Here is a 23,418-nt window from a genome sequence, read left to right as displayed (position 1 = left end):
TCATATGAGATCATCAGCATGTGGACTCATTCAGTGACTTTTAATACAAACAAGGGGGAGGTTTTCAGGTTTTAAACAGAATTCTGGGGTTTTTATACAGCACATGATGGATATTTTAACACTCTAATATAAGAATGAATATATCTTCCAAAGCTTTTAACACAACCCAACACTCCTGGTACAACAACGACAGTCTTTCTATGACAATGCATTATTTAACAAACTTGGCAACATAATACTTTCGCTCACATCAAAAGACCTTAAAAAATTTACAATGGACCACAAAATAAGAGATAATGTAACCCAAACTGAAACCTTTTATTATAAAATGTGACAAAAGCCCTTTACAGCAGGCTCCATCATTTTTGAATAAACCTCAAGAAACCTGTCTCAAGAAAATCACAAAGACATTGACAACATAACATAATGTATAATACATAAGTAATCAATCCCTAGCCTATATCTCAAACAAGGACCTGCAGAGCTTTTTTGTTGAAGTAGTGTTTTTGCTATTGCATGCAGTTAAATTTGGAGCTGATGTACATGTACTTGACGGAGGGGTCACGCTGCCATCCCAAGCAAGTCATAATCACCTCACAGGCAACCGCTACTGACACTATAATGGCCAATGTGTTAACTTTGCCGGCTAAGATGGGATACTAATTGCTTTCCTCTGTCTCATGGTTGAAGAATTCATGGGGAGAGACCGCAACAGGGAACCGTGTACTTAACCCGGCCTGCAAAACACACCAACAAAACGACCTGGATGTTTGTTCAGCGGTCCCGATTGAGCCAGCCTGTAATTGGTGCCTGATGGAATACGTGTCTGGAGCCGAAATGGCTCATCCGCTCCAGCACGCCCCCAACATCAGCCCCCCCCACCACCCCTTTACTTCACTCCATGACCCCTGTTGATAATTGTCTTCAGGTATGCACCTGGACAACCCTCCCGGCAAGAGGTTGGGGAGAAGGGACAAGGCCTCCAAACAATGGATGATGCACTCTCCTGGAATAAATATGGACAGCCGAAGGTGTGAGGGTCCTGGTAGGGAGTGAGCGGCAACCTAACCTACAGATGAAAGGGTTACCGGTCGCCGAGCCCAGCACATATGGGCCTAATTGCATCCAGGTATGCAGGTGCGTTTCAGAGTGTGTCTTCCAGCTAGGTCAAGCTAGGCAAAGAAAAACCTGGGGACCCCAGACCAGGTTGATGTGCTTATGAACGGCCAGGAGGTGCAAACTCACGGTAGGGGGCCTCCTGGCCGAGGCGTTAACCCGCACCCACTTCAAAGAGAAGGACCCCATTTCAAAGACCACAGTAATGGGATTCTGCTTGGGGTAGTTTTGGTTTCAATACAGGAGAAGGTTTTTTGGGGATACAGAAAATCTGGTTTCTGTTCCACATTTACCTGGGGTTTGAATGGTTTTTTGTTCAGCATTTCACGACAAGCAGTATTGATATTAAAATAACAGAGCTACTGCTGTGAACAATTTTTACAGGCTGTATCTTCAGGGCAGTGATCTGATAGCCAGGTGGGCCAATGGCTTAATTGAGTTGGTAACCAAATGATGGTGACCCACTTGACACAGTAAGTTAGGAAATTCCGAGACACCTCGTGTAGTTGATGCAAGCCCCTCCCACCAGAAAGGAGAAAGCACAGTGACAGTTTAATGTTATTTTGGGGTTTTGCTTTTGTGTTTTTGAAGGGGGGGGTTCTCACTAGATTGTTTTCTTTGTCTCTAACCACCCATGCTTTTTACAAATACCGTGGTCTGCTACTGTAAATTACTTTAACATTCACTGAAGGTGTAAAAGGTCTTTCCGTTGTCTTTTTCGAATCAGTTGTATTTTCATTCATTTGGGGGAGACTTACAGCTTTTATGTACTAAGATAAAATATATCTGAAACTTTATGTTACCAATACACAGAATGTCAATGAGAGGATTGATTTGTTCCATGAAAGATTCCTGACTTGTTTGATAAAACACATGAAATATCCTGCATGAACTAAGTACACAGCAGTACATGTACATGTATATTCCTGGTTCAACTATGTACTCACGCCATTCATATAACCTTACAAACGGAGCCTTGCTGTGTGTCAGGATGAATTCAATGACACATGATCAACGTCCCATGTTTTACGTGATGGAGATGACGGAGGTTTGTCTGTTTTTGTAATCTCAGAGGTTCTTAGAAAGGCAGAAATACTGACTCAAGCTTCCATATAGAATTTACAAAAAGGTCTACACAAATGAACCTGTCCTGCAATATTCCTATGAACTCATGTTTACAACAGAACATACATGTAAATGACAGCAGCAGGACAGCCCTGGGCTGTGCTTACATGTCATTTCGGAGTATGTGCATGTATTAAATTGTAGCAGCATCTGGCTGGGCATCCTTCCCCCAGGGTTAAAAATACAAGGAATTATGACAAGTTGGGGAGGGGAGGGTTGGTTACCACGTGTGGCAAATAAAAACCGGAAAATATGCAAAACAAGCCTTACTGCTGCCACATTTAGTAACAAATTACTAGTGATAAAAGACAAGTTCATGCATTTTAGATGGGTCGAAAACGAAGTTGGATTTGTGCAAATTATAGGTGCATGTATGATAATCAATCTGATCCAACATTCTGCAGCATTAATCCGAATCTGACCACACTGAATCCCATCCGAGGTTACAACTGGATCGGATTTGGATTTCCAGCTTCCTTCTTCAACAAGCTGTACGGACCCCTGTCCTGAAACCCTACAAAAACATGCACCTGCCTTAGTGGAGGATAGGTATTACTGAATTGTTGACTAGTTGGATGGTTGATTGAATGGAATGTCGATTATTTAAATAAGGGAATAAATTGTGCTTGGCTGGTCTTAAACGTGTGTTTAAGGCCAGCCCAGGAGAATGGACGGGACTAATGCCCAAGCTGCAAGCGATTATCAGCATTCATTCTCCTGAGCTGGTTTACGACTGACCAAGTACATATTTATTCCCATTCATAAACACCGTTTTAGTCAAACAAGTCAATATACAATAAATTTCCAAGGATTTTGTTCAAGAATTCTGCTTTCATTTTCCCAAACATCCCTGTTCATTTTATAGTATATTCCTTGTGCAAGTAGTCCAGAAGAATCTCCTTATATGTACATGGTGCACACGTGGCGAGTTCCCCATGCCGTGGTGCACACAGACTCTTGACCGATAGGAATGGATTAACACACTGATTGCTGACTATGAGTATGCTTGAAGTAACAGGTGTACCCGATGCTGCCATTACAAGTACACTTGTAAGAAATGAAAGACTTTCGTATAAATGTAAATTGAATACACTGGCATCACCAAAGAACACAACAAATACGCTGCTGGCAGTGTGGAGGACATACATCTGTAAAATGCTTGTGTTCAAAAAGACACTTGAAAGGTACCTATCAAATATGCGCACATACGTACAATGCTTGGTAAATGGGCGCGCCCCTTTGAAATTACGTGGCAATCAATGTTGTTAAACTGTCTCTTATCTCGGTGCCAGTGCTTTTTCACATAGCGGGCATTATCAAATCGCGGTGGGCATTATCAAATGTTAACACGTGGTCACGTTGCACGTTGTAGAATAGGGAAACTGTCTACGGCAGATATGAATATTAACCACTTCCTGCCGGGGACTCCGAAATCGGAGACGTATGGTTTATATGCATGGCTGGGGTCTCCGGAAACAGGGCCCTGTAACAAAAGACCATACTCCGAACAAAACACCAGGCTGCTGGGCATTACCGACATTTTCCACTCTCAAAAGTGGTGATAATCCAGCCTTGTTTTGAAATCGTATACCAGGGTTTGGGGCATTGAGAGCGAGCGGATTACCACCGGGGACAAAAGCGCTCCAGCACCGCAGCGATGAGCCACACAGCACCGCTGCACGCTAATCTGGCCCCTATTGAAAAGAGGTTAGCAGTGCACTGAGCCAGGTTCGTGAACAAAAGACAGTTATATAACACCGCACAATCTGGGCTCTGTTTACAAGGCTGCAGGCCTGGCTGAAATACTTGGGCGTCAATGAAGGTCACCTGTCAACTTAGAGTAGTGCCTAAAGATTACTTCATGCGGCTATAAATGACCGTTAAATGAAATGATGAATTTTTGAAGGATTTTGAAAACGGAAAAAATGATAGTCATGCCGGCCCAGCATCATCAACATTGAAAAATGCCCCAACACGAAGTGGTTAAGTTATTGAAACTGACTCTGCCTTACAAAGATGCAGTCTGGCATGGGTGGCACAGGTGGTTTGTGCAAAATGCACTCACCTCTCACGTCTGGGGTCTTGGTTTCCATCTCTGGCTTGGCCTAGTGAGCAGAGCCGTATGTTAATTCTCCCATGTGGCACATGGGTCTTTCTTTGGGTTGTCCAGTCTTTAGCAGCTGCCCGAAGCACCATCATATGCCTAGCCATGGGCTTGACTGCGTTATAGCTTACTGTCTTGATTGTGTAGTGCATTTGAACATGATTGCGCGAATTTCGCGCGTTAAATGAAGTAAATTAGTACCAGCAGACCTAGAAGACAGACATATCCCGTGAATTTTACCTCGCTCTTCTCTCTGGCCCTCTGCAGGATCTTCTCCTCAATAGTCCCTTTGCAGATCAGCCGGTATACTGTCACCTGCTTGGTCTGGCCTAGCCGGTGGGCCCGGTCCATGGCCTGCTGGTCCACAGTGGGGTTCCAGTCGCTGTCGTAGAAGATGACCGTGTCGGCCGCTGTCAGGTTGATGCCCAGGCCCCCAGCCCGGGTGCTCAGGAGGAAAACGAAGATGTCTGACCTAGGAGAGAGTGGAGGAACAGCTGCGTTAATAAGGGACAGCATTCTCTGAAGCCCTACCCTTAGAAGGTTTTTGGCATATCAAGATAACTGGCCCAACATTACACTAAGGGTTATGAAAAGAATTCAGCTGTAAATTTCGGGAATAAAAATTAAAAGTAAAAAATCATGGGACTAAAACATGGGTAAGAAGGTTAGGCGTTTCAAAAAAGTAGGCAAGCCTCAAGCAACAGATAGCTGCAGGAGTACCAAGCACTTAGCAACAAAAAAAATCAAACCCACCTAAACTTCAGTGGAAGGGGGCTGACAATTTCAAGTACTCTCAATTCTGGCACTTGACACTTTTGCATTTCACAGATTTGCAAGCGTTCCAGTCTTGATTTGGGCAGCACGAAGAATCGGCATGGTTGGGGGTAACGGATGTCCCATGTACTCTAGGATGAATGATGACGGGTCGCACAATGTGAACCTACCTGCTCTGGAAGTCTGCCACCATGTCTCTGCGATCTGAGATCTTGGACGAACCGTCCAGTCTCATGTACGTGTGCTTCCGATGCCACATGAACTCCTGCATGGTGATAATGGGAAGTCTTTCCAGTGACAAAAACAAGCGTCTGAGTTGCTAATCTACCAATGAGGCACGACATTAGATCTAAAGCACAGTGCTCTCAGTGGATATGCACAGAGAAGACAGCAACTAAAGTTAAACTTGCAGTGCCACGTTCGCAACCGAGCACGACTACTGACAGAAAAAGCATCCTTGCTTTCAACTTGAAGGTAAGTTTAAAGGGATACTCTTGGACACTTTCTTTTTTCACAGTTGTTTTCCAGCTAATTTTTTCCTAAATTCGATATCACACACTAGTAAGACACAATATCAGCCATTCTGTCATTACAAGAAATGAAACTTTGAGCAAGCAAGTGGCAACCACTGTATATTTTTATTTATTTTTGATCATCTTTTGATCATATCAGTTTAACAAAGTCACACTTCACGGTGATAGTCCTCTCTCAACTTTTTGCTTTCGTCAATTACACTCCAGAGCTTTTCCCTTCAATGAAGTGAGTATATTTCTTAGTTTCACGGTTACATGCAACAATGATTTTTACCTCGAGTAGGTCAATCATCCGAGTCATTTGCGAGTAGATGAGGACTCGATGTCCCTCCCTCTTGAGTCTCGTCAGCAGCTCGTCCAGGACGTACATCTTTCCTGAGTCTGTCACTAAATACTGTTTATCTGTTGTAACAAAGAGATGGACACAGTGGGATCAAATGGCGAATACAGGAAGCCAGTGGTCAACTAAACCCTTCAAATTCACACCAACAACTGTGAAATTTTCTTCCTCCAATGTGATAGACTTTGGAAGGTTATCAAAATTTCACAGCAAATATGCCTGCTAGTTAACGAGGTTACTCCTATTCACCAGAGCACAGCATAATCACTGTGTCAGTCTCTCAGGATCAAGCTATTTAAAAGTGAATGTATTAAAAATTGTTGAGTGGTAATTACACATTGACAACAAATATCCGACAAGTTTTACTCCAACGAATTCTTGCAAGGAACCTTCCCGCCTCCTTCAAAAACCGAACCTCTTCAGTAATATCAATGGCAACAGTTTCTACTTGAAACCTTGCTCTGCTAAACCTTCTAGATCACACCACCCTTTGCAAATTTTGCCTGTGAAGTCAATGGCCTGGAACAAAGCCGGGGTGGACTTCCGAGGGGTAGCACGCCCTACATCAAAGTAACAGCTGGGCTCTACTTTCAGGGTGTGACCTAGGATCAAAATATCTCTCTGTGACACTGGTGGTATCTGTACCCACATGCTGTGATTGGAAATACATGTATATATTGTCCAGTGATATATTGCACTGCAAGATTGGGGATTTTATTTCATTAATTTTAACTAGTAGGGTTATTACTTCGACTTTTTGGAACACCTTTGTCATATGCTTAATCTTGTAGGCTCTATGTGGGTCTCCTGATTTGTTTGCCTTTGATCACCAACAAATCTCTTACAAGTCCACAAACCAAATGTTCAGGCAGCTCCCAGAAGATCTTCTTGTAAAGATCGAAGTGTAGCACATTAACAATAAAGCATGCACCAAATTGGTGATCACACAAGTGGTTTGCAATGGCAGCAGAACTCACCTGGAATCTGGATCTTGGACCAGCCGTGGTGTGGTCTGACGGCACTTAGGCCAGCCCGGGGCAGAGGGAAGAGCAGCCCCCGTTGCACATCCTGATAGCAATCCGGCGAGCCGTGGAGGGCACAGAGCCAGGCATCCAGGGAGCCGCCTAGCTCCTCTCGCCTGTGGTCATACTCGGCCTGTCGGTGGCTGCAGTAGTGGCCAAGCGGTGGTGCCAAAACCTTGAGGGTTGGAGGGGGAAAAGAGAGAGCAGCATTTGCAACATGAAATTGAGGAACATAGATTTGATGGTTTCAAGGTGAACCAGACCATTAATATGTGCACAACGCACATTGGCGGACATGCCTAAGAACACAACGTCTAAATGTCAATAACAAAATACCACACAGGACCAAGTAGAAACATCATAGATAGTGGTGCCATGTACAACAAGGCTGGTCACGAGGCAGCACCCACCACCTAGCTGGTGGGAGTGGGTCCAGAAACCCTGGCCCTTTTAGGTTTAACAGAGTCAGGGCTTTGTCTGTCCAACTGCAAGCTTTCAGGGTGTGTTAGGAATAGTCTTACCATAGAAATTATTTGCATTGCATGTACATAATTACCCTGAAGTTATCCAACTTTGGAATCCTTCAGGAACGACTACGAAGAAAGAGGTGATTTTACTTATTTGATAAATTCTTGTTTGCATAAAGAAAAGCTGCTAACTAAACTAACAATCTGTTTCAACCTGAGATGTAAACGGAGCTGTTAACAGCATAATATTATTTGAACTTTATTATCTGTTAAAAACTTTCCATGCGATGGGCTCTTAACCAAAAGGAATGTGTTTGAGATATGGGGACTTGTGAATGAATATCCGAAGTGGGGAATACACAAACTGCTTGCTGATTACAGTGTCCTGAAAATACACAAATCAAAAAAAGGTAGAGATCCTGACATCTCCATCCAAGCAAGCAAGTCAGTTTGCCTTACAGAAAGATTCTGGTAGGACTGAAATGTTAGGTTCACTGTCTCTTCTAATATTAATTCCCTATGCCGAAAAGTTTTGCAAGATACCTTGGGCATGTAGTGACAGATGAAGGCTGGTAACTCTGTTGGACTGCAGACCCGGACAGCCGAGGGACGGTCAGACATGATGGGTAGGAAATGGCCAGAGGCCGATAAGAGACTGCCAACACTGTGGCTACTGCCCCCCTGCCTGACCTGTGCAGAGGGAATGACCAAGCAGAATATCATACACTATAAAATGTACGTTCCAATAACTACACAACTGTGTGGATATCCAGACAGTCTGCTTGCCCATGCCAGATACACTTGACGCTTCGGGACAAGTAGCATACATATATCTAGTAGTGACGGTTTGTAACTCCCAATCATGGGAATCAGTGTTTAAATCAAAACGCTCACGGGAATCAGGGTTCGAATCAAGAAGCTGGTTACATGTTACGACCTCAGGCACATCACTTGACTTTGCCCCTATGTGCCCTTCTCCACCCAGGACGTACGCAAGGTTACCTTTGAGGGTAAGGATGACTTTTGCCTTCGACTGGTGTCATAATGAGAGTGCGAGTGTAATTTATGCTGAAAAATCTGGTCAATGAATCATAATGTTATATAATGCATATGGAATACTGTAATCTATGACTCAAAAGGGTCTATTTCCTTCCTCAAGTTATGATAATCTGACCAAAATACCTTATCATTCAACAGTTCAAGAAAAGCCTCCATCTTCCTGACCTGGCAGATGGAGCTTCCCTTCTGACAACTACAGCAGACCACAACATAAATGAATGCTGTTACTTACTCTTTTGGCAGCAGCTGGACTTCTTGGGCTCCTGGGGCTGCGAGGACTGCTGCTGCTCCGAGGACTCCAAGATGAGGACCTGTCCGGTGTGCCAGAGTCCCCATTCACTGACTCGCCATCTGCATCCGGCTGCCCGGCCTTGCTTAGCCGCACCCGGCGGTGCCAGGGTGTCTCCGGCATGAAGTAGTAAGTTTGAGTGGGGTGGGCCACAACGCCCGAGGTGTTGCCTGTGAAGACCAGGTCCCGCAGGGCGGGGCTGCTGGCCACACTGGGGGGACTGGTGGTCCAGCGGGGCCAAAGAATAAGGCCGTGTCTGCCCAGGTATCTGGATGGAGACGAGGCCATTAAGAGGAGACATGCATGTGCTTGAAAGAGGCAATCGTGTTATGGGCAAGTCCACGATTTCGAACACCTTATGTCTCACACAAAACAGAAGTTTTAGCCTTGAAGACTTTAAAGGATTGCAGCATTTTTCATTCTACTGTTGAGCATCTGGATGAAGAATACCTGAAATCAGGACAAGCTTTTAACTGGAGGAACCTTTATGTACATGTACCACTCAAACATGGAGTACAGGTTCATTGGTATTTGAGACCAAATACTCCATGCACTGCATGGAGGTTTATTGGTATTTGAGACCAAATATTCCATGCATTGCATGGAAGTTTATTGGTATTTGAGACCAAATATTCCATGCATTGCATGGAGGTTTATTCTTCTATATACCAATGCTTATTTAGAAGTTGTTGACCACACCTTTAGGATTATGTGAATTCATCTGTCATACTCCCAACATATGGTGGAGAATACAGAATTTTAGGGCAGTTAGTAACCAAAGCAGACTTACAAATTGACAAAAGGAGGCCCCAATTTCAAAACAAAATAATTCTGTAGTTTGAAACAATCTTCTCTTGAGTAACACTTTTTGCAGACGAAACTAAAGGTGCAGCCTAAAAAGTGTTTGGCCGACGTCAGAGGCTGAGAAAGAATCACAAACCAGCTGGCAGTTCACTTTTTCTGGTCAAAAGAGAGGTTTCAATATTCACCTCGCGTGGTCTTTGTCAGCACCCCACTGGCAAGCATGGTGGACCCTGTAGGCAGACTTCATGACAAGGAAGAGGGCCAACCAACGAGCCATCAGACCCATCACCAGCTGGCCGTGCAGCTGGGCCGGCGACAGGTCCACGAAACGGGCGAAGGAGAAACAGGAGCTGCGGGCTTGGCGGGAGGTGGACGGAGAGAGAGAGGCGTGGATGTAGTCGGGAGCAAAGACCGAGAAGGTGCTACGCAGAAGTCTGGGGGGGGGGAGAGGGGGAGAGGGGGATGTAAAGGAAAGTTCAATCAATTCTATCGCCATGTCACATCTAATAGGATTCTACATGATTTACACTGCACCTGGAGGGTTAGAGCTACATATTGTGTACTTAGAAGAAATCCTGATCTGGGGTAACTGCATGTATGTACGAAATCATTAACAGAAGTAGACATGGAGGAGGTGATGTACAACCAGTTAACTTTCTCAGCATCAGAAACAGAGGGATTCAACAACCGTTTACTGAGCAACTGGCTGCCATACTTTTACCTATAACCTACCTTACTCCAAGACTGTTTTTTTCATTTGTTCCCTGCACCATCTGTCTAGCACAATCCTTTCTCAGACAGAGGGGCTATAACTAACACACTTGCTGGCCTGCCAGTCTTCCGATGTATAGTTCACAAATATCTGCTTAAAACCAAGCCTTGTTGCAAAGCTTAAAACAACCCCAGAAATGCTGAGGATATTCCAAGCATAGCTACTTTCTTACCCTGCATGCTGCACGACGATGCTTGTTAGCTACAGAACTTAGACAACTATGCTTGGAACATCCTCGGAATTTCACGGATCATTTTGAGCTTTGCAACCAGACTGGGTTTCAAACAACGGAGGATCGGCAGGCCAGCAAGCGTGCTGTGTTTTTGAAGGTACTGAGAAAGGATCGCGCCAAATGGACGGTGCAACAAAACATGGAAAACCCAGCCTTGGAGCAAGACACCTACTACCACACATATGGTGAAGGAGGCATGAAAGCTTGGGTGGTGCCGATTGAGACTACTTCAACAAATATGTTCTGATTCTGTTTTTTTTTTAAGTACAAGCACACTTTCATGGAATGTCAAATTCTGTGGGAAAACATGGGGTGGTCGCTACAAGTGAGGCACTGCTATAGCAGTGTAAATTCAATGGGAGACTTTTGAGATGCTTGGTGGCAGCAGCTACACCACTCTCAGGTGACCAGTCTACTCTTGTATATGACAATTTGAACATGTGCTCCTCAGCACAAACAATAATCAACTAGTCATGTGGGACTGGTACCTTGTCAACAACAAGATTCTCAAAGCCTCCCACTGAGAGCAAGTTTTGTTAGGGGTGGAAAGGCGTTACCAATACAGAAGGCTATCCTACCAAACCTCAGCCTTGATTAATGAGTCTGTGATAAAAAAAAAAGCCAAAAACAGTTGATGCACAACACTCACTTATTCCTGGTGGGGTCTAGGCGGTCCACCATACCATCCTGATAGATCAGGCGTGGTACAAAATGGACCGGTGGGTCCAGCTGGCAATAGAACGGTGAGCGAGTGTCGCGCCTCTCAAACAGCTCGGGGTGGTTGCACACCTGCACAGACAAGAAAACACCATGGTTCTGTGACATGTTAAATATTTCAACTAGATATTTAGTTCTTTTTCCAATCTTAATAGATGATGATCATTGTACATTCTGACGATGTGACAAACTAGTTGTGGGTTTGTCCACATCCCGAGTAAAATTCCTCACTGACTTTTTCCAGCCCGTGCCTGTATAACAGCATCAATACAGAGTGTATCCTTCATACATGTAAAGTAACTCTCCTAAACAGCCACAAAGGAACACCTGCCCTTCCTGCAAAGGAGCTCCTAGAGAAAGAAACCAGACAGAAGACCTCGTACGGGGCCTGACCTTTCTGAACTGCATGACGAGGTTCATCAGACTGTTGGCCGTGCTCTGTGACTGGGAGGTGGTGGAGGAGGCTGCAGAAGACGAGGAGGACTGAAGGAGGTCCTCTATGGAGATCTTGTTCCTCAGGGCCTGATAGAAGAGGCGCTGTCTTGTTGTTAGATGGCAGTAGACCAGGATCTCAATCTAAAGGGTACCAAAAGTTGGATCAAACCCATCAAATTGTTAACAAAAACTGTCAGATCAACTGAATTCTTTCAACCGTTGCCAGCAACTGCTCTTGTGGCATTTCTCTAAAAATTTCAAACCATTCAAACTCAAAACGGGGGCCCTTAAAAATTAGGATTACCCCAGATGTGCAGTTATTTAGCACACAGACAACAGATTCAAAGTGATAACCGATACAATCCAAGTAACAGTCTCTAACTGTTCAAAATCTTTGACAATTTTCATTCCAAATTTTTTTCACATAAAAAGTAGTCTGTGAAATTGGCTAGGATAACATTTTTCTACATGAAAACTGCACAGTTTTTCTTTCTTTCCTGATTAACCACTGGCTGACGCGTGTAATTTGAAGCTGCATGACGTAAACCCGGGGGATTTTCAAGATTTTCCATTTTCAAAATTCTTAAAAAAACCATAACTTCATTTACTGGACGTTTACACCCACACGAATGACTGTCTGGTGGCTACTCTAATCTAACAGACCACATCTATTGACGCCCGAGTATTTCAGCCAGGCCTGCCGCTTTGTAAAAAGAGCCCATATTGTGCAGTGTTACATAAGTTTCTTTTGTTCCCGAAACTGGCCCAGTGCGCTGCTGGCGTCTTTTCAATAGGGGTCAGATTAGCGTGCAGCAGTATTGTATCGCTCATCCCTGGAGCACTTTTGTCCCCGGTGGTAATCCGCTCACGCAGAATGACACAAACAGTGGTATAATCTTTCAAAACAATGACTGATTTCCTCCACTATTGACAACTGAAAAAATGTTAGCAATTCCCAGCAGCTCAGTCTTTTGTTCCGAGTACGGTCTTTTGTTATAAGGCCCAGCTCTTTTGTTGGGTTTCAGGCTCCCCGGCTTGGTGTATAAAGCCTATGTGCCCGAAACAAGGGACCCTGGCATGAAGTTGTTAAGCTGATAAATGGTGCTTGTCGAAGCACAACGCAGTGAAAGTTTCCCTTTTCTTATCTAGAGTAATAACGAGGATTTCACAAACTTGATTGGGTGGAATTTGAACCCCCAGTGTAGAAAGCGTACCTTATCGGAAAGCTCATTCTCCACATCTTTCTTGACTCTGCGCAACATGAACGGTTTCAGGATCATGTGAAGTCTGGATAGTTGCTCTGTTTATGAGGTGACAAGAGAAGAGAAAGGGCTACAGTTGCTACCGATAGTGCCAGAATAGTTGAAGATAACTCTGAAGATTCTTCCATTGTAAGCAGCAAACAAACTACAAACTGGTTCAGAAGTACTGTTTCGTGTAGTAATTTTTCCAACACCTAAGAATTTTTCCAGGTAAGCCCTGACAAACAGACAAGCAGAAACTAAGATTAATGGTCAACGGGACTGGGCTAACCACTGACCTCTGCACTTAATCAATCTGCACTTGCTAAAATTCATCGTAGAATACAGCAAAGCATGGTGCAACAGGTGAAATGTGGAACACGGGTCACCAGAGATAAAATGTATAATAGGTCCGGAGCTGTGCATCGAAATCCGAACAACCTCTCAAGATCCTTCCAAATCCATCAGGACAAGTTGGAGGATTTTCCAGGATTGAGGCAGACACAGCATTGCTTGATGTCAATTTTATTACTCAGGAGCAAGGAATGTACTGCTGGGGTTCTTGGACAGTGATGGATTGTGATTGACAATGTTTTTGACGTTATTCCCAAGGCATTCAGGTCAAGGATGGACAGTAGGAGCACGTACCTTCATTGATGCCCGACTGCCTCTCTGCATGGCTCTCAATGTCTTTAGAGAACCATTCATTAAACTCCTCATGGCTGTCAAACAACGTCGGCATGATGAAGTGGAGCAATGCCCACAACTAATGTAGGAAAAAAAGGGGACAAGCGATCATATTTCAATACATGCAGTGTTACAGGATGAACACAAGGTACGTCATCCTCAAAATGATCAAATGGTGGAGGCATACTAAGCAGGACCATTATTGTGCCCTGTGGTTAAGTCTTAAATGAAATGAAAGGGTAGAACTTTTCACTAGAAAATTAAAAACTGGATCACAATTTTCTTGTACTATGTCATCAGTTTTGGTAAAAGCCACGACACTGGGCCAATGTGTGAAACTAATCCCCAGGACACTTGTTTTTCCTCATTCTGTGATTTTCATTTTACAATTGGGCAACAGTTTCGTCTGAACTTTTGAAAGTAACTCAGGGCAACAAACTTGACCGTTTTAAAAGTAAAAACGGGGAGAGAAGTTGCGTATTATGATATGATAAACAAGTACAATTGACCCTGACCTCTGCCATACTGTTCTGGATAGGCGTGCCAGTGAGTAACAGTCTGTTCCGACAGCTGAACTGAAGCAGAAGTTTCCATCTCACACTGTCAAGTGAACAATAAAATAATAATCAAATGTAAAAAATGATCCCCCCAAACCTGATTACAAACAAACCAATCAGTGAAGACTTTGTTGTTTTAACTCGGCAAGCATGGCTTAACAACAGTTAGTTGTGCCTTCTTATCACAGTTTTCAAGAATTAGGTGGTGAGGGTTAAATTCTCTGTTGGGGTTTGTAACGTTGTTTCCAGTCACAATAGGGTGGGGTGATGGTTCAGGTAACATTTTTTGCACACAGGTGAAAATGCCAAATTTATTGCTGTAATACCCATCAGCACGGGATCTTTACTGATTGAGTGGTTTTTAAAATGTCTTCATTTAGCAAGCTGACAGGAGCTTGAAAATTAAGAGAGAAAACTGATGTACTCAAAACTTAGGCTTGGAGTTGGCACCATGTGTGTTTTTAAAGTTTTCACAGGAAAAGATGTAGGTTGTGTGCATGATTTTCCAGGTTAGGTTGGGTAACTAAAAACACGGCTCCTTTTTCTGTTTGGCCAAACTGCAAGAGAAACTCTGGATGCAGTCGGGACATTCACCTGGAGCTGCTCTTGATGGCCTGGGCCTCGTCCAGGATCATGTAGTGCCACTTGATGCGCTGGAAGTACTTGATGTCCTGGATGACCAGCTGGTAGCTGGTGATCAGGATGTGGAACTCGCTGTCGGTGGTCTGCAGGGGACGTTGACTCCAGAACTTGCGCAGGATCCGACGCTCCTGAGGGTTGCCCCAGTACGGAAGCACCTGAGGGAGGGTGGAAATGACAGAAATGTGCCTGGTGAGATGTGAGACTAGTGGGCTGACCTCCCCGCTTCCATTCAGCTCCATCTATGCCACCGTTGACCAAAGATCCTTATCCTGGTAACACCTCCTGGTGTAGAGACTAAAGCTAAAGTGAAGTTAAAGCTGTGGTGGAATGACACTCATGCAAAGCTTCTTAAATTTAAGTCCTGAATGCACTTTGGAAGGTTGAAAACACACTGAATGTATGCTGCATACAGGTACATGTATATCTGCATACCATCTGTGAAGTGTGGTACCAAAGCACTCATACATGTACACGTAGCTTTACTGCTTTTCACTTGCAAGAATTGGGAAGACAGATAAAGATGTAAACCAGTATCTCGTCTAGCCACCCTTCCCATGTCTTGAGGACAGGCAAAAATCATTCACGACAGACAGTTTTTGCTTGCAATCAAGTTACAAATCTGCAATTGTTTCATCAATTTCATTTCTTCCGAAGCATTAGGCACAATGGAAGTATGGCAAGACAGCACCAGCAGGTCAACGCTTTCAAAATGTTTGCTGCGAGTGGAGAGGTACGTTTTAACACTGCCTCTGAAAGGAAAGTCAGATCTTTTTTGACCCTAGGTGAAACCGAGATGTCACCGGATCATGATTTTGGCTGTTTGCTTGAAGCACAGCAGATTTTCCACTACTTATGTCCAGTACAGCACAAAATTACAACTAAGTCGTTGGTCTCAAACTAGGAGGAGGCACCAGGAAAAGAACTTTCAGGTAAACATCACGGGTAAAGTTGGACAACTTTATTTTCCCAATACTCCAAGATATTGGAATTGTTGTCCCTGTAATAAACTGTGAAGGATATTGATGAGAATGAGATGTGACAAATAATTTTTGCAGTTAGATAGTCTAGAAGGGAATGAGATATTTACAAAAATATACAGGATCTGCCAGTGGGGGCACAAATCCCAATTTACTCCAGTGTCCAATGAAGTGGAAAAAAACATCACAAGTTGGGCAAGGAAGGAGGGACGCATTTACTGATAGGAGTTTATTTGTTTGAATTTTGGGCCACCGTTGACAAATTAATGAGCACGTAAGAACATGCACTGATAAATTTGGGATCCGTAATAAATATAGCTTTCATGGCTATCGCAAGAAATCAAACGGATGTATTATATCAGTGACTATGGTGTGCAGAGGTAACAAATTAAACCCAGGAGGGAATGATGGATCAGTTTGGTTGTAGTTTGGACTTGTCAATTGTCTGGAGTAGGTCCTGAGCTCACAGTCACATGCACACTACACCAAGGGGTACATGTACAAGATCACTAGACACGTACTGCAGCTTGTGAACATTCGCGACAAAGATAATGGGAATACATGTACTTGGGATGCGCCTCACAGACTTTACAGTTGAAAGATGATATCTTCAGCAGTTTAAATTACGTTAAGCAAAAGAACCAGAATTCTGTTACATGTAGCTCATTTGGATAAACTAGTTAATGGTTGCCAAGGCTTGGCGTACTTATAAGCGCCGGGGGAACTGCAATAAGGAAAACAGTGATAGTGTGGTATCATCTCTCACGGCAGATGATGGGGAAAAATAATACACTGAAGAAAGCAAGCAATCATGTGTGGCTAATGTGACATTTAAATCTATATGTTTCAAAATGTTCAAGGAGAAGATTGTCTGTATTAAGCCAATCTCTACACTCAGTGGCTCCAGCAAATTGAGTGTGGCCCTAGAGTAGGAACTCTGCATAATAGGTGTTCAGACATGTCATGAACCAGCCTGTTCCCACTTGATCCACCAATTGAGGGATCTGATCCACCTTTTGCCAAATTGCCGGATCAGATCCCCCAATTGGTGGATCAGATCCCCCAATTGGTGGATCAGATCCCCCAATTGGTGGATCAGATCCGGCAATTGTGTGTAGTGGGAACGCTAACCGTTATAAGGTGGATCGGGTCGGCACCCAGCTGTTCACTTTGCCACTGACAACTCCAACTGACACGCTTGAGTAAGCACACACTCAGGTCATGCAGTACCAGTTCCTGACATCACTGTTCCCGCCTCAACGCTTACCGAGCTAATCCCTACATCTGGATCCCTCTCTACACCATATAAGCTCCACTCCCAGTCGGAATCCAGCAGTCTCCTGAAGACGGACAGGGTACATGTATACTGTTCGAAACGTCAAGTTATTCCCCGGTTCTTGTATAACAAAAAATTGACGTCTACCAAGGTACAGCATACATGTTTGGATAAGTGTTCAGAGAACTGTAATCAACCTGTCATGCGTCAACACTAATATCAGGTGATTAAAAACAATAGATCAAAGTCTGTGGTAAGTATTAATAAGGAAAGTAGTGATAGTCATCATCTCCCTTACAATTGATGAGGAAGAACAGATTTGACAGAACAAGCTATAGATCAGATAGGGTCAATTTGAAGTTTAAATAGGTGAATTTGAATTTTAAATCACTGTCAGCTTAAGAGATACACTGGGGTGCAATACTGGGAGACACTATAAACTTTGACTAGAATCAGTTCACTGTGAAAGAGGGGCTCATACAGTGTGGAAGTTTGACTGAAGTTAGCACCTTCAAACTTGATTTACGCTGCTTGTTGACAGACACGTAATGTGCATGCTGCCATTTTTTAAAGAAAAAAATCCTTGGTAGGTTGGGCTTTCTAAAGGCAGCAGTGCTTGGCTCTGTTCTTTAGTTTGCACTGGACATGCTAAACTGCTGGAACATTTACAATTTCAAGATAGCACTTGGAGGCTTCTGCATTTCTGGTTTATTCCTTTGATTTGACTGTTACTTGGAATTGCACAGCTAGGACATATAGGCACATGCATCTACTACAAGCTTACTGGAATATCCATGTATCTGCGGGAAAACTGCTGAAATACATGAATATCCGCTAGAGCTGCAAAACCTACATGACTCGGATGGGATCTGCTCAATATTCTCAAACAACTGAACGAGCTGGAACAACTTGCTGAAAATCCTAGGAAAGTTGCATGAAGGCATAACTGGCACCGCTATAAGTAACAATTTCAAAGCTAATAAAAGTCCCTTGGTGGAAGACACTAAGACTTGATTGATCAAAATGGCATCATCCCACTATGATGAGCTGTTACCGCAAAGTGATGACTGGAGCTACAGCGCATGGCTTTTGGTTACTGCGTTGTTCATCCTTACAACCATCCTGGTTGTGGTTTTCAATATCTTCTGCCTGATTGTGCTCCATCGCACCAGAGTCCTGGAGGAGTCTACCAAGGTTTTCATGATATCGCTCAACATTGCCGACTTGACCAGTGGACTACTAGTGGGCATCCCTGGCTCCACTGCATGGATAATGGGATGGTGGCCTTTGGGAAGTGTCCTATGTAAGATACATGGAACACTTGGCTCTGAGCTTTTCACAGCAAGCATGCTGTCAGTATTGCTTCTAACAATAGACCGTTACGTTGCCATTTATTACCCCCTACGTTACCCTAGCCTCATGACCTTGGCTCGAGCCAGGGTCATGGTGTGTTGTGTATGGGGTTTCATCCTGATGGTTGTATCCCTTTTGCTATTCTTACCACATCTAGCTGATATACATGAACCTGGCTACAAGTCTTATAATGTTAGTGGTCAGAGATACGACTGCTACTTGAAATTCCACACAACACCACATTACGGGGCCTACTTTACTGCGACAATCTCCATACCGACACTCATCATTACAATTTTGTACATCAAAATTGTACTGACAGCACTGAAACATGCCAAGCGAATCGACAACGAGGCACAATTAGGGAACCAGGCAGGCGGGAACCATCTAAACAAGGCTAAAAGAAAGTCTCTTGTTACTGCTGCAATCATTACTGTAACCCTTTACCTATGTTACCTGCCGGAAATAATCAGAGTCATTTTGCTTACTTTGCTCAATGTAGACATTTCAACTGTGATTGAAGGTTTAACATCAGTCATGTATTTAAGCAATTCTTGGCTAAATGTCATTATCTATTTGCTCAGAAACAAGGAAGTTCAAAAAGACGCAAAGGCCCTCTTGAAATGTCCTTGCAGGAAATTTTAAGAAAACTAGAGATCAAAACAACAGTAAAGCTTCACCAATTTACATTTGGTAACACATTAATCAAATCAGTTTGACTAGTCTTATGTTGTTTCAGCCAATCTGCCAATACAGCTGCATGTGTCAAACAAACAAAAAATCACGGCAGCAAACATGGCAAAATGAAATAAAACATACCAGAATTTCATGCACTTGAAGCTTTATTAAGAAAATAATAACATCAAAACCTAATTAAAAAGGAAAAACTGAAAACCTCTGATTTCTTGAAATAATTGAAACTTGCATTTATATTGGTAGGCAGTGCATGTACATAAGTTGTAACAGCTTCAGTTGATTTTTTAGAGCTAATTTTAATGTTGTCTCTGACCTTTGATACCTTGTAAATACTTTTCACAACTGCACAGAAGCAAACTGTACAAGAATACTACTACATGACAATGTCACTTATACTGTACATGTATGTGTACATGTATGTACTAATACATTCATACATGTGCATGTGTATGGAGAGTTTTATGCACTAGTTTCCTTACCAGGGACAAAATATGACGCTGCACAACAGGGAGAATTTTCAGATGAATTTAAACACGAGGTGGTTCCATCCCTTGTTCACAACATGCGAGTGGTCACGAAGGCATTCAATGGATGTGTACACCGGGCTTCTGATTGGTACATATACATGTAAATTAGTCTAGATAGTTTGCAGTACTATCTACAAGACCACAAACTCTTATTTTCACAAATAGACTAAAAAGGACTTGTATAGCAAGCAAGAGTGAATGAGTAGCGAACACATATTTGACATTATAACACCTCACCCACAGATTCTGTATCTCGATTGGCCCAAAGTGCGTAATGTGACGCTTACTAGTTTTACTATTTTTGTAACACCATTCCAAAAGACAATACACATCTGTAGAGTCTTGCTCTGAAAAAGAACTATATCCATAGCAACGAAACTATGAATAGTACCCCGGCGGGTACCATACTTTGGCTGATAGCGTAAACCTTTCTCTGTCACTCTTGAACCCATGGAACCAGGCTACATATTAAATAGGTTAAGAGAACGAATAAAGGTCCGGCATGTCATATAAAGTATATTGTCGGTACACACATTCTAACGCCGCTCGTGATATGCAAAATGGAACACTAATAATTTGCTCTTTGGTGTTTATAATTGATTTTTAGCTTAAATTGTGAAGAATCTGTGGGTGAGGTGTAATAAAACAAGCTAGTCTCCCTCAGTGATCCATGAAGCATTCTATTTTCCCTCAGCTTCACCTCGGGGAAAAAAAATATTCCATGGATCACCTCAGGATGCTCGTTTTACTATACCACTTGAAGCAGTCAATATTTATAAGGGGCCATTCAAATTTTCAATGATTTTAAATTTCAGTTTTGGTTCGAAATTATTTTGACCCATCCACCTTTCCTGAATTTTGATTTAAAAAAAAGCTGATTTTGTGAACTCAGTATTGTATACCATGCTCAGTGGCGACCATGTTGAATGCCGCCCCCGCGATCGCATGTATGAATTCCAATTACAGCACTCCCTCAAATAATGTTCATCTGGGTTTTTTTGCACCCAGTAGCTGTTTTCCATTGACTGTGTACATTTACTTTTCGTAACAGCACTTTCCACTGTAGCACTTTGAAGTAAAAATATCACGTCGGGGATAAAAACATGCAAAATAGTAACGTGTGATTTTTGTTAATAATTACGCAGCGGTGTACCAGATGAAATGAGTTGCCTTCTCCATGAGACTAGTGATGGTCCAACAGAAAATCGGGCTTTGCTAACCCCTGAGACCTCAACAAAAATACATGAAATTAAAAAACCTATGCATGAAGAACAATCTAATTCTCTTAACTTACTGATGAAAATACTTCTGAAGTTTTGGTTGTTTCACGTTTTCAGGTTGTAGAACTTAGGAATGTGTCATTTTGTCATGAGGGTCACTAGCTCCCGGCCATTCTATCTTCTCGCTATTTCTAGAACCAGTTACCCTGCATACTTTTTGTATGCCTCCACGACACAACTTGCGCAATGCAAGTTACTTCAGGTTTGCGTGAAAGCCTGTGGAGTTTGCAAAGAACCATATATGACGCCTATTTTATATTTGATTCCCTGCACCTTTATTCACACAACTACTTTTGAAAAAATTCGTACTGTTTTAGATGACAGGAACATGAGTTTGCTGTCAGACGACAAGTATGCATTCAATTTGCATGGATAAGCGCAGAAGTCTCTCAACATTCTGCCATACATGAAACTGCCGACAGAAATACATGGATTCGAAAATAAACGCACCTCCACGGACACACTTCCTGACATGCCTCTGCCCGTCATATTACGTCAGGTGTAAAACACCTTCGACAGTTTTGAAAAAAAAATGTTTCCAACTCCTATGTTTATACACAGCTGGGCTGTTTTTGACAGAAGATAACAGACATAAAATTGCACAACAAAAGGCCAAGGGCAAATGTCAAAAAGGAACCAATCATAACCTATTAATGCATGGAGCTGCTAATCAACTTTGCCATTTGTGAGTGTACAATATATACTAATGTCCAGTCCGCTGATTGTCGCTGACCAGTAACAGCTGCAATCAATTCACTGAAGAAAGCACAACCAATTAGTGGACAGCGCCTTAGGCATTATCCTCCATTAAATACAAATGAGGAAAACGTGCTGAAGTGACCATGTACTTTTGGAGGCTTTTACATATAGCGCTATATGGTAGAAGCCTTATATTTTGTTCTGTTATTATTATTTATTGGTCCTAAGAGCCAGGTTAAGTGGTCTATTTAAATGAGTTTTGAGGAAAAGGGCTGGGGAGTATATTTGCCTGTCAATAGATGCTACACCAGCACTCACTCTCTTCTCAATTAGCGAGTGGAGATTGGGGTACAGTTTAGAGGGGAATTTTGATTTTAGCATCAGATGAAAGACAAACGAGGGCCCAGCACAGTGCGGAATTCCAACTCAGGTTAGCACCACAAATTTGGATCTAAACTGCTTGTTAACCAACATGCAAGGTGCACGCAGGTCTAGAGACCAGTACGTGCACATTTTCTGGTAACTTGAAGCGATGGTCTGTTGTCTGTCTTGCCCTGGATGCACTTGCTTTATAAAAAGTTTGGCAGCCTTCATTTCTGGCACACCAGAGTGGATACCGGTAGATGGGTTATCCTTCAGAATCTCAACTTTGATTTAACGTCCAAGTCTAAGTCAATGAAAATCAGCATCTTGAATCTCCACTACTGTGAGAAATCTCCTGCAGCAGAGTTGTCAAGGCTACTTGGGAATGAACAACGGAACATCCACATCTACTGTACCAGTAGGCATGTACTGCTGCATGTACTCAACAACACCAGCAACCTTCATCTACGTACATGCATTTATTCTCCACCATTAAATCAGTTTGTGTAAGCAGCAGCACTGGGAAATCTGCACAAGCTTGAATGCTGGTGCATTTTCCTAAAGGTTCTACAACTGCCTATGTGGACAAAACAAGCATTGCTCATAGGAGCAACATGAATTACATGATGTCATCAGTGATACATTGCTTCAAGTAACAACTTCACTTTCCGACGTCTGTTGGTTGACAATATAACTTGTTTGGGTCAAGATGGAATATTCATATTGGAGTGAAGCATCCACTCACGAACCATTATTGCAAGGCGATGGAATTAACTACGGTATGTGGCGTTTCGTAGCTGTCTTGTTCATTCTTACAAACCTTTTGACAGTGATTTCCAATATCTTCTGCCTGATTGTGCTCTATCGCACCAAAGTCTTGGAGGAGCCTACCAAGGTTTTCATGATATCGCTCAACGCTGCTGACTTGACCAGTGGACTACTAGTGGGCATCCCAAGCACTATTTTTTGGATAATTGGATGGTGGCCCTTTGGGAATGTCCTGTGCAAAATCTATGAATCACTTAGCATGGATTTCCTCTTGGTAAGCCTGATTTCAGTATTGCTTTTGACAATAGACCGTTACACTGCCATTTATTACCCGCTACGATACCCTAGCCTCATGACCTTGACTCGTGCCAGGGTGATGGTGTGTTGTAATTGGGGCTTCATCCTGATCTTAATGGCTATTTTTTTCATCATCATATCAAATTCAGTTGATAAACTTGAAAGTATATACGTGTATGATGATATAACAGGTCAATGGCGCGATCACCAGTGTTTTATAGAAATCCATGTCACATTGAACTATGGGGTCTACTCAATTCTCGTGT

The 23,418-nt window shown here is 42.9% G+C and overlaps 1 protein-coding gene across 2 annotated transcripts in view; it reads right to left on the bottom strand.

Annotated features, from left to right (window-relative positions):
- The window catches only part of ino80 (INO80 complex ATPase subunit), a 213,158-nt gene that overhangs the window by 154,497 nt on the left and 35,243 nt on the right, over positions 1-23,418 (bottom strand). For both annotated transcript variants that reach the window (XM_087141547.1, XM_087141554.1), the window contains 13 exons: positions 14,869-15,071; positions 14,233-14,317; positions 13,679-13,796; positions 13,004-13,089; positions 11,748-11,930; positions 11,287-11,426; positions 9,819-10,067; positions 8,773-9,097; positions 8,025-8,171; positions 6,970-7,189; positions 5,927-6,054; positions 5,290-5,384; positions 4,586-4,817 (listed from right to left, as the gene is read on the bottom strand). In XM_087141547.1, the coding sequence (XP_086997673.1) occupies positions 4,586-4,817; positions 5,290-5,384; positions 5,927-6,054; positions 6,970-7,189; positions 8,025-8,171; positions 8,773-9,097; positions 9,819-10,067; positions 11,287-11,426; positions 11,748-11,930; positions 13,004-13,089; positions 13,679-13,796; positions 14,233-14,317; positions 14,869-15,071 (2,211 nt within the window). The remainder of the gene's footprint in view (positions 1-4,585; positions 4,818-5,289; positions 5,385-5,926; positions 6,055-6,969; positions 7,190-8,024; positions 8,172-8,772; positions 9,098-9,818; positions 10,068-11,286; positions 11,427-11,747; positions 11,931-13,003; positions 13,090-13,678; positions 13,797-14,232; positions 14,318-14,868; positions 15,072-23,418) is intronic.

This window comes from Acanthaster planci, linkage group LG01, assembly GCF_054643075.1.
Source record: "Acanthaster planci isolate LZ-2023a linkage group LG01, COTS_SCS, whole genome shotgun sequence".
NCBI classification, from domain to species: Eukaryota; Metazoa; Echinodermata; class Asteroidea; order Valvatida; family Acanthasteridae; genus Acanthaster; species Acanthaster planci.
The sequence above is the reverse complement of the archived record's forward strand: the minus strand, read 5'-3'. Positions and strand labels throughout refer to the sequence as shown.